At 48.6% G+C, this 15,580-nt stretch overlaps 1 protein-coding gene across 2 annotated transcripts in view; it reads right to left on the bottom strand.

Annotated features, from left to right (window-relative positions):
- CCDC81 (coiled-coil domain containing 81) overlaps nucleotides 1–15,580 on the bottom strand; it is a 377,879-nt gene that overhangs the window by 199,360 nt on the left and 162,939 nt on the right. For both annotated transcript variants that reach the window (XM_029602264.1, XM_029602265.1), the window contains one exon: nucleotides 10,085–10,202. In XM_029602264.1, coding sequence (XP_029458124.1) covers nucleotides 10,085–10,202 — 118 coding nt within the window. The remainder of the gene's footprint in view (nucleotides 1–10,084; nucleotides 10,203–15,580) is intronic.

Genomic DNA, 15,580 nt, shown 5'->3' with positions numbered 1-15,580 from the left:
CTGAGTCCATCTGTCTACACTAAGGAAAAGGAGATTATTAGGTAAGTAATCTCAACATTTCCTAGTATGTAGCCAGATGGACTCAGAACGAATGGAATGTACAAAAGCTTTACTCCCAGCCTGGGCGGGAGGCTGCCTGAGGACCTTGTAGACTGCCCTCGCAAATGCTGTGTCCTCCCTGGCCTGGACATCCAGGCGGTAGAACCTGGAGAAGGTATGGAGGGAGGACCATGTCGCCGCTTTACATATTTCTGCAGGCGACAGCATCCTGGATTCTGCCCAAGATGCCGCTTGTGCTCTGGTAGAATGAGCCTTGACTTGTAGAGGCGGAGACTTCCCGGCCTCTACGTAAGCTGCTCGGATAACTTCTTTAATCCAGCGGGCGATGGTGGGCCGAGAGGCCGCTTCTCCTTGTTTCTTTCCGCTGTGCAGGACGAACAGATGGTCCGTCTTTCGTACTTCTTGTGTCATTTCCAGATATCTGGGCAGCAATCTGCCTATGTCGAGATGGCGTAGTAAACGCCCTTCTTCAGATTTCTTCAAACCCGCCGTGGTAGGCAAGGATATGGTTTGGTTAAGGTGAAATTGTGAGACCACTTTAGGTAGAAAGGAAGGAACCGTGCGAAGATGGATAGCCTCAGGAGTGATTCTGAGAAAGGGATCACGGCAGGACAGTGCTTGTAGCTCTGAGATGCGGCGTGCTGAACACACCGCCAGCAAGAACACCATCTTCAAAGTTAGAGAACGGAGAGACAAGCCCCGAAGGGGTCTGAAGGTGGATCCCGCGAGGAAATCCAAAACAAGGTTGAGGTTCCACAGGGGCACTGGCCACTTCAGTGGCGGACGAATATGCTTGACTCCTTTCAGGAAGCGAGAAACATCTGGGTGCTTGGCAATGGTCTTGCCGTCCCTCCTGGGACCGTAGCAAGACAGCGCAGCCACCTGAACCTTGATGGAGCTGAGGGAGAGACCCTTCTGAAGCCCCTCCTGCAGGAAATCTAAAACAATAGGAATTGTGGTTGCATGTGGGTTGGTGCCATGAGTGCGCACCAGGCTTCAAATACTCTCCAGATCCTTACGTAAGTGAGGGATGTGGAAAACCTGCGAGCTCGGAGGCGTATATCTATCATGGGCTCCGAGTAACCTCTTTTCTTCAGTCTAGCCCTCTCAATGGCCAGACCGTAAGAGAGAATTGAGCCGGATCCTCGTGGAGGATGGGACCTTGACGTAGAAGGTCCCGGAGAGGAGGCAGGGGAAGAGGCTCCCCTACCAGCAGTCTTCTCATGTCCGCATACCAGGGTCTTCTTGGCCAGTCTGGTGCCACTAGAAGAACTAGGCCCCGGTGCTTCTGAATCTTGTGGATGATGGCGCCCAGCAGAGGCCACGGAGGAAAAGCGTAGAGCAGAGTCCCTGGAGGCCATGGCTGAGCCAGGGCATTGATCCCGTGAGAGAACGGATCTCGCTTGCGGCTGAAGTATCTGGGTACCTGAGCATTGGACCTGTCCGCAAGTAGGTCCATGTCCGGAATCCCCCACTGATCCACAATCATCTGGAAGGCTGTGGGGGACAGCTGCCATTCTTCCGGATTTAGGCTCTCTCTGCTGAGGAAGTCTGCCGTGGTGTTGTCCTTCCCGGCGATGTGGATGGCGGAGATGTCCTGAAGATTCACCTCTGCCCAAGCCATCAGCGGGGCTATCTCTAGAGATACCTGTCGGCTCCTGGTTCCGCCCTGACGGTTGATGTATGCCACCGTGGTGGCGTTGTCTGACATCACTCTGACTGCTCTGTTCCTCAGTCTGTGAGCAAATCGTAGGCATGCCAATCGGACTGCCCGGGCCTCTAGACGGTTGATATTCCACCATGACTCTTCTCTGTTCCACCGCCCTTGTGCGGTGAGTTCTTCGCAGTGTGCTCCCCAGCCGCTCAGGCTGACATCTGTGGTGAGCAGAGTCCACGTGGGGGGAGGACATCTTTGACCCCCTGCTCGTGTAGTTGGACTGCAACCACCACTGTAACTGGGTCCGTACTCTGGCTGGCAGAGGTAGGTGCGTGGAATAGTTCCGAAAGCGGGGGCTCCAGCGAGAGAGCAGGGAGTGCTGTAGAGGTCTCATATGGGCCCTTGCCCAAGGTACCACTTCCAGGGTGGAGGCCATAAGGCCAAGAACCTGCAGATAATCCCAAGCTATGGGCCGGCTGGCTCCCATCAAGTACCGGAGACGCGTCTGAAGTTTTAATCTTCGCTTGGTAGTGAGACTGACTTTGTCTGCCTGGGTGTCGAACTGTACTCCCAGGTATTCCAGTGATTGGGAAGGCTGTAGGCAACTCTTGTTGAGGTTGACTACCCATCCCAGGCTTTCCAGAAGAGCGATTACTGTCGGTTGCCCGATGGCTCTCTCGTGATTTCGCCCTGATCAGCCAATCGTCTAGGTAGGGATGGACAAGGATTCCTTCCCGTCAGTGCCGCTGCAACCACTACGACCACCTTGGTGAAGGTCCGCGGTGCCGTGGCTAACCCGAAGGGCAGAGCCCGGAATTGGAAGTGGCGTCCCAGAACCTTGAAGCGTAAGTAGCGCTGATGATCCGGATGGATCGGGATATGCAGGTAGGCTTCTGACAAGTCTAAGGCCATGAGGAATTCTCCTGGCTGTACTGCGGTCTTGACTGAGCGCAGAGTTTCCATGTGAAACCTCGGGACCCTTAAGTATCGATTGACTGACTTGAGGTCCAATACGGGCCGGAAAGTGCCCTCTTTCTTGGGTACCATGAAATAAATGGAATAGTGTCCAGAATTCATTTCCCAGGCAGGTACTGGGATGATGGCTTTCAAGGACAAGAGCCTCGCCAGGGTAGCTTCCAACGCTGCCTTCTTGTGTATGGGACACGAAGATTCCACAAACTTGTCCGGAGGGATATGATGAAAGTCCAGATAATACCCCTCTCGGATGATGGCGAGGACCCACTGGTCCAACGTAATCTCGACCCATCTGGGGTAGAAGAGGGTTAACCTGCCCCCTATGACTCCGTCCCCTGGATGGATTGGCTGATTCTCATTGTGAGGCGCGGCCGGGCCCTGAACCCAAGCCGGCTCCCCTCTTGCGCTGCTTGGTCCGAAAGGACTGGTTCCTGGCCTGAGGACGAGGCGCCTGGTAGAGACTCCTATAGGGAGTGAAGCGCTGGGAGCTTCTACCTCTGGAGGGACTTGGAAAGGCGCGCTGGTTCCTTCTGAACCGATCTTCCGGCAGTCGAGGTACTGGAGAGGCGCCCCATGTGCTGGCCAGTTTATCAAGGTTGCTGCCAAACAGGAAAGAACCCCTAAAGGGCAGTCTGGTGAGGCGTGTCTTCGAAGGAGCATCGGCTGACCAATTCCGGATCCAGAGCTGCCTCCTGGCGGCCACGGAGGATGATACCCCCTTGGCTGTTGTACGGACTAGGTCTGATGCTGCATCCGTGAGGAACGAGAGAGCTGACTCCATGTCTGTTGCTGGAGCATTGTTCCTGACCTGTGACAAACAGGAGCGTGTCACCACTGTGCAGCAGGTTGCGATCCGCAAAGATAGAGCTGCCACCTCAAAGGTCTGTTTCAGAATGGCGTCCAGTCGCCGGTCATGAGGCTCCTTGAGGACCGCCCCCCCCCCCTCAACTGGAATGGTAGTGCGCTTGACCACAGCGCTAATCAAGGCGTCCACCTGAGGGCACGCCAGCATCTCCTTGATAGCCGGTTTCAGGGGGTTCATGCCCGTCAGGGCCCGACCCCCTTTGAATGAGGCCGCTGGTGCAGCCCATTCTAAATCTATCAGTTGCTGTGCTGCTTGCAAGAAAGGAAAATGGTGGGCTGTAGGATGAAGACCTTCCAGCAGGGGGTTCTGCGTAGAGGGCACCTTAGTGCTGGGACCTGTAATAGCCAACTCCGCCAGGCACTGAGATACCAGGTCGGAGAGATCCTCCTTAGGGAAGAACCGCCTCATGGTTCTGTATGGCTCAATCCCTGATGGAAATTCCCCCTCATCCGGGGGTTCGGACTCGTCCGGTGGAACATCAGGGTCCGTCTGAACTGGACTGTCTGGAGGCGGGAGGTCCTGCCCACGATAAGGGCGCGAAGGTCCAGGGACAGGATCCGCTGGAGCTGCAACCGCAGCAGCAGCAGCAGCAGCAGTAACAGCAGGGCCTGGACGGGAAGCTGATTGCATCTGTACAAAGGCATGAATTCCCTTAAAGAGATCCACCCAGGAAATGGAAGTGGTCTCTAATCGTCTGGGTACCAGGTCCCCCGGGATTCCAGGTTGGTCGAGACTGCCTGCTAGATCCGGGGTAGCCCCTGGGGAACTGTCAGCAAACCTCGGTTGAGACTGGTCCTGGCCCGAGGCTCCCACGGCCTCCTCATATTGGGCACAAAGGGAGTCTGGCTCTTCACTGTGCGTGGCTCTAAGCTGGCATGCTGAGCAGAGGCCGAGGGCTTTAATGCCGGAATCAGGAGGCGCCGCCGCTGCGGCGTTCTGTTCCATCGCGGCTTGAGAATGCAGCGCTGAGGAATATACGTCGAATACAATATGCGCACAACAATATGCGGCAGCAATATGCGCTTAATAGAACAGGCGCTCAATAGTATGCGGCAGCAAAATGGCGCTTAATAGAACAGGCGCGGCAGCAAAATGGCGCCTAATAGAACAGGCGCTCAATAGTATGCGGCAGCAATATGCGCTTAGTACAACAGGCGCTCAATAATATGCGGCAGCAATATGCGCTTAATACAACAGGCGCTCAATAATATGCAGCAGCATATGCGCTTACTACAACAGGCGCTCAATAATATGCGGCAGCAATATGCGCTTAATACAACAGGCGCTCAATAATATGCAGCAGCATATGCGCTTAATACAACAGGCGCTCAATAATATGCGGCAGCAATATACGCTCAATGAAATCCAATATGCGCTTAGTCAGAGACAGGCGCCTATCATGGGCGTTCAATACCTGAACAAGGCCAACAAAATGGCGCCCTCCACGGCGTGCCGCCTACAGGCCACGCCGCCGATCCTCATCCCTCGGAGACCAAAAAGTAAGAGATGTACGCCTTACCTGATCGTCGGCGCTTCCCGGCTGCAACCCGGGCGGTCTCCGGCTGCGAGGGGAGAGGGTAAGTACCTTCACCGCCGCGCTTGAGGATTTTCACCCGCTGCCTCTGAGCCGCCGAACTCGTCTCACTCGGGGCTAAGTCCATGCCGGGACCGAGGCGCCTCTCAGCCCGACCCGAGCCTTTCACACTCGGGGGCTAGATCCCTGCCGCGATTCGGCCACCGGACCGAGGCCTAGACCTCCGAGGGATCACGGAAATCACCCCGGGAAACTCAACTGGGGGAGGGACCTTAGGGTATCACCGCAGGAGTGCGGACTCTATGTTCCTGGAGAAAGTTTAGTAAGTAGAATAAAGAAAGTAGAAAAATAGAAAGTAGTATTGGAAAACACGCTCAGCGAGCGTGCAGGCTCTCCAAACTGCTTTGGAGACAGAAATTACTGAGTTGCTACGCTTCCTGTGGGGGTATATATACCCGTGCTGACATCAGATCTGTCTCCAACTGCTAGCACGAGCATACTATACCCATTCGTTCTGAGTCCATCTGGCTACACGCTAGGAAATTTCATTTTTGAGTTCCTTCAGAACCCTAGGATGCATACCATCCAGTCCAGGTGATTTGCTACTCTTTATTTATTTATTTATTTATAATTTTTAATATACCGCCGCTCATCAGAGATATCACGTCGGTATACAGTGAACAGGAACTTACGCCGGAGCGTTATACATTTAACAAGGGTTAGTATATAAGTATTTGAACATAAAACAAGTAGAAGCTATTAAAAACAGAACAATCATTTAGGTGTAACTTAACTGAACTGAGTTAAACAGAACTGGAGAATATAGGGATTCTAAGAAATTAGGTATGAGGTTAGGGAAGGGTAAGGAGGAAATGGAATTCTAAATTAGAGGTGGTAAGAGGGGGGAGATAGCACTTCGAATGCAATTAAGAGCAGTTATATAGAAGGGTATTGAGAGTAGAAGCAGAAATAAGGGGAAATCAGAGATGGTGCATAGAAAGGGGTGTTGGGTAGATAAGGCAGGGCATATAAAGGAGAAATTTATATGTTTGTCAATCTGGCCTACTACATCTTCCAGGTTCATAGTGATTTTGTTCAGTTCGTCTGAGTCATCACCCCTGAAAACCATCTCCGAAACTGGTATCTCCCCAACATCCTCATTAGTAAACACGGAGGCAAAGAATTCATTTAGTCTTTCTGCAATGGCCTTATCTTCCCTAAGAGCCCCTTTAACCCCTCTGTCATCTAATGGTCCAACCGACTCCCTCACAGGTTTCTTGCTTTGGATATATTTAAAAAAGTTTTTATTATGAGTTTTTGCCTCTATGGCCAACTTCATTTCAAATTCTCTCTTCGCCTGTCTTATCAATGTTTTACACTTACCTTGACAATGCTTATGTTTTATCCTATTTTCTTCAGATGGCTCCTTCTTCCAATTTTTGAAGGATTTTTTTTGGCTAAAATAGCCTCTTTCACCTCACCTTTTAACCATGACGGTAATCGTTTTGCCTTCCTTCCACCTTTCTTAATGCGCGGAATACATATGGACTGCGCCTCTAGGATTGTATTTTTAAACAATGTCCAAGCCTGTTGAACATTTTTAACCTTTGCAGCTGCACCTTTCAGTTTTTTTCTAACTATTTTCCTCATTTTATCAAAGTTTCCCTTTTTAAAATTTAGTGTTAGAGCTACAGATTTACTTATTGTCATCCGCATCTGGGTCCTGCCATGAATCCCCGGACGGTTGCTGCAGCGGTGTAGGGACCACGGGAGGGGGCCAAGCGGACCCCGCACCCCCTGTGGGCAGAGAAGCCTTCCCTAAGGGAGGGTCCGCCGTTGAAAGCTGGGTCAAGCAAGTCAGTTTGGGAGGAGGGGGACCCCAATGTCCAAGATTCGGATCCCTGCTCTGTAAAAATGCCTTGTGCATTAAAACGATGAATTCTGGTGAAAAAGCAGGAAGTGCTGATGAAGGGCCCCCCGAGGTGTCGTCCCCTTGCCTGCCCTGGTCCGTTGCGCTCAGAAACCCCATACTGTGAGAGGAAACCTGGAGCGGAGCGTCGACGTCCTCCTCAGAGAGAGCTGCCTCAGAGTCAGCTAACAAAATGGCCGCCGTTCCCGCGCTGAGGGGAAACGGGGCATGCCGCTTCCTGCCAGCGCGGTCCGACTCTCCTCCAAGCTGCCCACCAGGTAAGCTATACTCCCCCTCAGGAAAAGCCGAAGAAAATCCCTCCGAGGGCTGCTGAACCCCTAGCTGAGCTCCGGAGCCGTTAGGCGATCTCTGCATCACGGCGGGAGGGAGGGGTGGCTGCGGCGCGCGGCAACAACTGAAGCGGCGAAGCAATAGAGCTATCCGGCCTCCGGACCTCTCACCGTCCCCAAGAGACCGTCAGGGAAAGCGCCGTCCCGACGGTAAGCAGCTCTGGGGAATGTGTCGTTGCAGAGCTGCAGAACGGGACTCCAATCACTCCCCAAAGGGGAGGAGGGGAAAAGTAAAAACTCCGGGGCTAGGGGGGAGCGGTCGGCACTACCAACTTCCACCCCTCACAAATTCCTGTTCCTACCAACGACTGTAAATAAAATAAAAACAACACTTACCACACTGTAGCCGGGCAAGGAAGAGGAAAAACAAAGAGATAGGAAGAGAAAAATAAAGTGACAGGCAAAAAACACAGCCTGTCAGCAAGTTCCTGACTGGAAAACAGAGTCTCTCTTTGAATGGAGTGGTCCTGTCAGAACACTACAGAACCTATCCCTTAGAAGAAAACCTTTATCTAATATTATTTAATTGATCCCTCATAGAGAAAATAAAACTAGAAAAGTGCTGGGGACCACCGTGTCCCCTGCTCAATCTGCTGGAGTTAGAACTATACTGAGGATTGAGGCGAAGGAGGCGAGGCTATATAAGTCCTCCCCTGGGAATTTTTGGTTCTAACTCCATCTGCTGGACAGGGAACATAACCCACTGTCTGGAATGATCCTGGTACGTACAGGGAACTCAGCATACCCGAAGGCTAGCTTCCAGAGTATCCCACTCCCGAAACATCAGCTGAAGTAACATGAGATGAAACGGAAAAGTTCTAGTGGGGGGCCGAAGACCAGAAAATCCCGGATTCATCATATCCTGATCCTGAGACTCCTGCCAGCCGATATGCCCACCTCCGCAAGGACATGCGGGATCATCGGCTCTAATTCATCCCTACGAAAGAGCCTAAGGACCTGAGGATCATCCCCTTCCACAGGCGCAATACGCTCAGAATCCTCATCCACATCCATCTGAAGCGGATCTGCCGGTGTGGTATTTCCCTGGTCCCTGGGACAGGACCCTCCCTGGACCACCCTAATCCAGGAGACCTCAGGAGGATCTGTCCTAGGAACCTTCATGGGAGGAGAGGGCCCAGCCACAGGCAGACCCGGAGCAGGCTCCAGATCTCCCGTGAACATAAGACTAGCTAAGTATGCCTTATGCATCAATAAAACAAAGTCTGCCGGAAAAGGGTGGCTGGCCCTTTAAATTCTCCCACGGGAAAGGAATCGTGGGGAGACCCAGGGCTCTATTCATGCAGGAACAGCTGAGGAGGGAGATCCCCTCCCCCTGCCGAGCTATCGGCATCCGCAGCACCTAAAATGACCGCCGTTCCCACGTTCCGCAGGAGCGGAGCAGGCCTAGTGCCACAAGGTAGCATTGGGTTGCCCGCTCCACGGGACTGAGCTGGGTGCTTCCCCCTCCCGCCGGCTGCTGGCGCAAACGGGCCCTTGCCCCCGGGGAGACACCGGGAGCAGAGGTTCTTGCGGGAGAACCGAGTCGCCGGCTCCCTGCAGGCACTGCCTGCTGAGGTGTGAGGCATCCCAGCGGTATAGAGGAGGGGAAACCTTAAAAATGACGTCCGGAGCCCGGGAGGCCAAAGCAAAGTGGTGCTGTCTTTTTTTTTTTTTTAAGTTGGCAAAATGACCAGCGCTGGCCTCACCAGAGTACAACTCGTGATTGTCTCTGGGCCAGGGGGGGGGGGGAGGGACCGGCCCACTGGTAAATCCCCCCCAGTAACTCACCGCTCAGCTGCTCTGGGAATGTAGGAAGCTAAGAGTAGCCCCCGGCAAGCCTACCACCGAGGAGGGAAAGAGAAAATTAACCATCCCCTCGGGAGGCCTTTTTTTTTTTTTTTAAAGCTACAATAGTTTCAATTTAGCCAAATAAAATAATGATTCCTGAACTTATCTTTCCTTTGGGTTTTCTTTTTTTTTTTTTTTTTAAGAATCAAGCTACCAGGGCCGCAGGTTCTTCATCTGCTGGAGATAGCGAAATATTGAAGGGGGCTGCAGGTGGTGCACCGTACTTACAGGGGGTGCCCTTCAAGTTTCTCTGTCTCCATCTGCTGGAAGGAAGGCATAACCCAGCAGTCTGGGCTGATCTGGGTACGTACAGGGAATTCTAATTTTGCATTTGTTTGGCAAGGTTTGGGAGACAAGGGGGATCTTGGCCTGACAAGGACCATTTTTCAGTCATTGTGGTGGGGGATGGGTAATAAGGCCACCATAATATCACCATTTAACCAGCTATAATCATTTGCATATAGCCTGTTAATCCTAAAGTTATCTAGCTATCTTTAACCAGATAACTTTAAAACTAACCGGCAATATTCAAAGATAGCCAGTTGGGTTTACAGTTATCTGGCTAAAGTTAGTCGGATAACTTTATTCAGGCGTTATCCTGCTGAATATCCAGGATAATTTATGCGGCTAACTTTAAGATATTGACTCAATATTTTTTTGAAAATTGACCTCATTATACCTTATAAACTCCAGAAGGAAGCTCTCTTTGGCACACTACAAGTATTAAGAAGAGCATTAGCAGTAAATTTGAGAGATTGAAATCATTCCCAACATATTCTGGTTTATGAATAAAATTCATTCTTTTCATTGCATATGCAAAACATACATATTTGGAAACACTGCCCGTGAAGGAAAACCTCTTCATCTTCATGTGTCAATATCTTACTTCTCTAGTACAGGTTTTGATTTAAAATGCCTCTCGAGGTCCTCCAGTAAATTAATTCCTGTCACCTTGGCAGGGACGATACACTGTCGGTTCAGAAGTCGTCTATCAGAAGTAAATACTGTTGGTTAAAGCACACAGAAAACAAAGAAGTCGGAAGGGAAGCTTATCCATAACAAGTCAGTTAAAATAAAATGAAAGAAAATAAATAACTGCTTTATCAACATTCTTTTTACAAGTTTTTATATGGTGCCTTGTAAAGAAAAGTTGCTTACCTGTAATGGATGTTCTCTGTGGACAGCAATGCAAATAGCTACATAAGTGGGTGACCATCTAATAATGCCAAGATTGGGTAAAGTTCTCACACTAGCTCAGAAGTTTCCAGATTTGCTTCTGAGTATCACGGGACTTCCCATGCTGGCATTACCACATTCTAATCCTCAGTTTAATTCAGAACTACTCAGCTTTCCAGGGTGGAGGAAGGGATTGTGTGGCTGTTTGTGCTGCTGTCTACAGAGAACACCCATTACAGGTAAGCAACTTTTTCTCCCTGGACAAACACCTCAATAAAGCCACACAAGTGGGTTGCTATTGATTTTCTTATATCCACTGCTGCAACCTGATTCATCTTGGGGAAAAGTAGTTTTTTGGATGTACAGATTTTAATATATGCTTGTCAGAATTTATTTATTTATTTATTATTTATTTATTATTTTTGTTATACCGAGTTTCATGACTAGCATCACATCAACCCGGTTTACAGTTAACAATGTGTGAAGAGCAGAGCGTAACGTAATAAACAATATTCCCAATTAAAACTTTAAATACAGTATAACAGTTAAAGGATGTGAGAAAGTTACAATAAAACAGGGAAAATTAACTAGGATCTGGAAAAGGGAAGAAATTGAACAAAGCAATATTTACATTTCAGCCAGTTTCATTAAATAATATAGTTGTATAGCACGGTTAAGAAAATATGACTAAGTGAGTAAATATGACGGTATATAAATATAACCAAGTGAATAGATATGACACAGTTTTGAATGATAATAATATGATAAAATTCAGCAGGTATTGATGAGTATAAGTTTGTAGTTGGTGGATTCTTATTTTGATCCAATTTTTGAATACGAGTTTGTGCTGATGGGTGGAGGTTTTATTCAAAGCCTGGGAATGCTTTTTTGAAAAGCCAAGTTTTTAGTCTTTTCCTAAATGTTAGAGTGCATGGTTCTTGTCTCAAATCAGGTGGGATAGAGTTCCATAAAGTTGGACCTGCTGAAGAGAAGGCTCTGAGACTCAAGGATTTATGTTGGTAGGTTTTGGCATGTGGGATTTGGAGTGACTCTTTGTAGTATTCCCTGATGGGTCTGGCGGATGTGTATTTTTTAAGTGGTATTTGTAGGTCGAGTTGAGTGTGTTGGTTGATAGCCTTGTATATGATATTGATGGATTTATACATGATTCTGTAGTGGATCGGTAACCAATGAAGGTCTTTGAGGATAGGGGAGATGTGATCGATTTTCCTGGAGTTTGTAAGGACTCTGGCTGCTGTATTTTGAACCATTTGTAGAGGTTTGGTATAAGAAGCTGGGAGGCCTAGTAGTAGTGAGTTGCAATAATCTAGTTTGGAAAAGATTATTGCTTGCAAGATTGTTCTAAAGTCCTGAGCGTGGAAAAGTGGTTTAATTCTTTTCAGAATATGTAATTTGTGGAAGAAATCCTTGGTGGTTTGGTTAATGAATGGTTTGAGGTTGAGACGGTTATCTAAGATGGCTCCTAGGTCTCTTACGTGAGCTGTTTGAAGGAGTGCTGGTGGCTTTGAATGAGTGTTATTGTTTTCCGGTGATATGAGCAGGAATTCTGTTTTCGAAGCATTGAGTACGAGGTTTAGGCTGGTGAGGAGAAGTTTGATTTCTAATAAGCAACTATCCCAGTATTCCATTGTTTTTGAGATTGATTCTTTTATGGGGATCACGATCTGTACGTCGTCTGCGAAAAGGAAGTGTTTCAGGCTTAATTTTGTGAGTAGTTGACATAGGGGTAGCAGGTAGACATTAAAGAGCGTAGGTGAAAGCGATGAACCTTGTGGCACTCCTCTGTTGGAAGGGTGATATTGGGATTCTGTATTGTGAATTTTGACTCTATATCCTCTGTTTTCTAGAAATGTTTTGAACCAGTTTAGTGTAGCACCTGTCAATCCAATGTTTGCCAGTTGTTTTAGAAGGAGGACATGGTTGACGGTGTCAAAGGCCGCCGAGAAATCTAGGAGGATTAGTAAATATGTTTGGCCTTTATCGATTCCAGAGAGGAGGAAGTCCGTGAGTGAGAGTAGTAGCGTTTTGGTGCTTGCGGCTTTGCGAAAACCATATTGGTTTGGAGACAGAATACTGTGGTCCTCTAAGTAGTTGGATAGTTGAGTGTTTACCAATTTTTCCATGATTTTAGCTATGAATGGGAGGTTGGAAATAGGGCGGAAGTTGTTGGGATCACATGCATTTAGATTTGGTTTTTTTTAAGAGTGGCTTGATTGAGGCAGTTTTTAGGTCATCTGGGTAGATACCATGTGACAGGGAACAGTTTATGATTTCCGTTAGGGTTTTTGATATTGTATCAGGGATGAGAAGAAGCATTTTGGAAGGGATTTGATCAAATGGGTGTGATGACGGTTTCATTCTCTTCAGCACCGATTGTATCTCAGTGATTGTGATGGGTTCGAAAGCGTTAAGCTGAATGTCTTTGTTTTGGGGGAGATATGTGTTATCTAGGGAGGTAGTGTTTGGTTTCAGCTGATTGAGGAGGTCAGATATTTTATTGTTGAAATGAAGAGCCAGTTCGTCTGCTTTAGTCTGAGCTAGTTCGGGTGGGATATCTGGAATGATGGGTTTAGTGAGACTGGAAACGAAGGCGAATAAAGCTTTTGAATCAAAGACGAGGTGGTGAACCTTGAGGGCATAGAAGTCTCTTTTGGTTTTCAGCGTAATACTTTTGTAAAGATGGAGTGAGCGTTTGTAGTCAGAGAGTGAGGCCGGTGAAGGGGCTTTGCACCATTTTCTTTCTTTCTGCCGAAGTAGTTGTTTGAGCTTTCGCAGCTCATCATTAAACCAGGGTTGTCTTTTGGATGCATTTGAAGTTCGTATTTTGGTTGTCAGGGGGCAGAGAGTGTTTGCTATAGTTTTTGTTATCTTGGACCAGGATTAGAGGGCAGTGTTTGGCGTAGAAACATCAATGAGTGGTAGATCTGAGGTTAGAAGATTGCTGAGGTGTTCCGAGGTGCAAGGTTTTCTGTATAGGTAAGAGGGTCTTGAGTCGAGATTGGACTCTGATCTTGGTAAAGAAAAGCTGGTGGAGATTAGAGAGTGGTCTGACCATGGGACTTTTTTGCAATTTGGTTGATTTGTTAGAGAAATACCGGAGTTTGTAAAGAAGAGATCGAGCGTGTGGCCTGCTTTGTGAGTGGGTTTGTTAATTTGTTGTCTGAAACCCATCGCTGACAAAGCGGTGAGGAAAGCTTCACAGTTTGTTGAAAGGGGAATTTTGTCAACGTGTAAGTTGAAGTCGCCGAGGATTATAGCAGGGGAGTCAAGATTAAGATGCAAAGTTATGGTTTCGAGAATAGGGGAGGCGTCTGACTCTAGCAAGCCTGGGGGGGCATAGACTAAAAGGATTTGGAGCTGTTCTGATTTGAACAATCCTAGTTCTAGTTTAGTAGCTGTGTTGATGGGGTAGTGAGTGAACCTTAGGGATTTTTTTGCAGCTAAGAAGATACCCCCTCCTCTTTTTTTTTGTCTTAGGATGGAGAAGAAATCGTAAGTCTGTGTTGGTAGTTGGTTAATGAGGGTGATGTCGGTGGATTTGAGCCATGTTTCTGTTATGGCGCAGAAGTCTGGGGTTGTGTCCTGCAGTAAGTCGTTAAGTATAAGAGTTTTGTTGGTGAGTGATTGGGCGTTAAATAGGATGATGGTGAATAGGGAGAGACCTAGGAACTGTGTAGTGGGGGAAATCATGATTGGGATGAGAGATTTGTAGGTGCGTGGGCGGTAGTGCATCGTTGCTAGAGGCAGGATTGGTGCTGGATGAGAGCTGCTGGATGTTGGATGAGTGCTGCTGAAGGGTGGATGGGTGCAGCTGGAGTTTGGATGGGTGCTGCTGTAAGCTGGATGGGTGCTGCTGAAGGATGGATGGGTGCTGCTGTAAGCTGGATGTGTGCAGCTGGAGTTTGGATGGGTGCAGCTGGAGGTTGGATGGGTGGATGAGTGGCTGCTGGATGAAGGGATAGGGAGTGTGTAACGGCCCTGGCTCTGGGACGCTCCAAGGGGCGCGCTAAGGGGCAGGCCCCTTAGGTCGCACTCCTTCGGGCGCGCGACGCCGCCGAGATGCGCCGGAGTTTAAAGGGGGCAGTATCCGCCCTCTGATAGGCCTGATGCCTGCTTAGGGGCGCGGCTCACTCACCACGTTGCGTCCTGCGGGCCTGGTTCTTCACACGGACGCTTAAATTGATTTTGTTTCGTTTTTATTTTTTTGTTTCCCTTTGCCTCCCGTCTCTCCTGCACGGCTCATCTCTATCTCGTCTGGTGAGCAGGCTCTTGCCCCGGATGGGCCGCGCGAGCCTCGGCAGGGAGGTGGATGCAGTTGGGTGCGGGTGGGCGCCGAGATGTAAGCCGCCGAAATGGACGCCGCCGAGATGCGCCGGAGTTTAAAGGGGGCAGTAGCCGCCCTCTGATAGGACTGATGCCTGCTTAGGGGCGCGGCTCACTCACCACGTTGCGTCCTGCGGGCCTGGTTCTTCACACGGATGCTTAAATTGATTTTGTTTCGTTTTTATTTTTTTGTTTCCCTTTGCCTCCCGTCTCTCCTGCACGGCTCATCTCTATCTCGTCTGGTGAGCAGGCTCTTGCCCCGGATGGGCCTCGCTGATCGCGCGAGCCTCGGCAGGGAGGTGGATGCAGTTGGGTGCGGGTGGCCGCCGAGATGTAAGCCGCTGAAAAAAAAAAAAAAAAAAAAAAATTGTCCATGAACGTCTCTTTCTCTAGCTATAGTATTTGATGAAGGCACTTACTATGAACCAATCTGCAGCTTTGCAAATTTGTGGAATGGACACACAATTCTGGTTCACAGTTGATGTTGAATTTGCTTCAATCTGATGGGCTTTCGGTGTTTTGGCTAAGGAAATTCTAATGGAATTATAGCAATGAGCAATACATTGAGAACGCCATTATGATAATGCTTGTCTATTGTGAAACCTAGCTTGTTGATATCATAGAACATAAATAATTGGGTAGACTTTCTGATACATAAAATATTGGTTCTGTTCAAATTATTTTATCATTTTTAGCTATTTTGACTGTATTTATTTTTTTATGTTTTTGCTGTTATACGTATTATTTTTTTGCGATATTACTGTTATATACCACACCAGCCAGGTTTCACCTGAGAGTGCAGTGTAAAAGAAGTTGGAAAAAAAATAAATAGAAGAGGAGTGCTCTTCTGCAATCTAGGGAA

This window comes from Rhinatrema bivittatum, chromosome 5, assembly GCF_901001135.1.
Source record: "Rhinatrema bivittatum chromosome 5, aRhiBiv1.1, whole genome shotgun sequence".
Taxonomy (NCBI): domain Eukaryota; kingdom Metazoa; phylum Chordata; class Amphibia; order Gymnophiona; family Rhinatrematidae; genus Rhinatrema; species Rhinatrema bivittatum.
The sequence above is the reverse complement of the archived record's forward strand: the minus strand, read 5'-3'. Positions and strand labels throughout refer to the sequence as shown.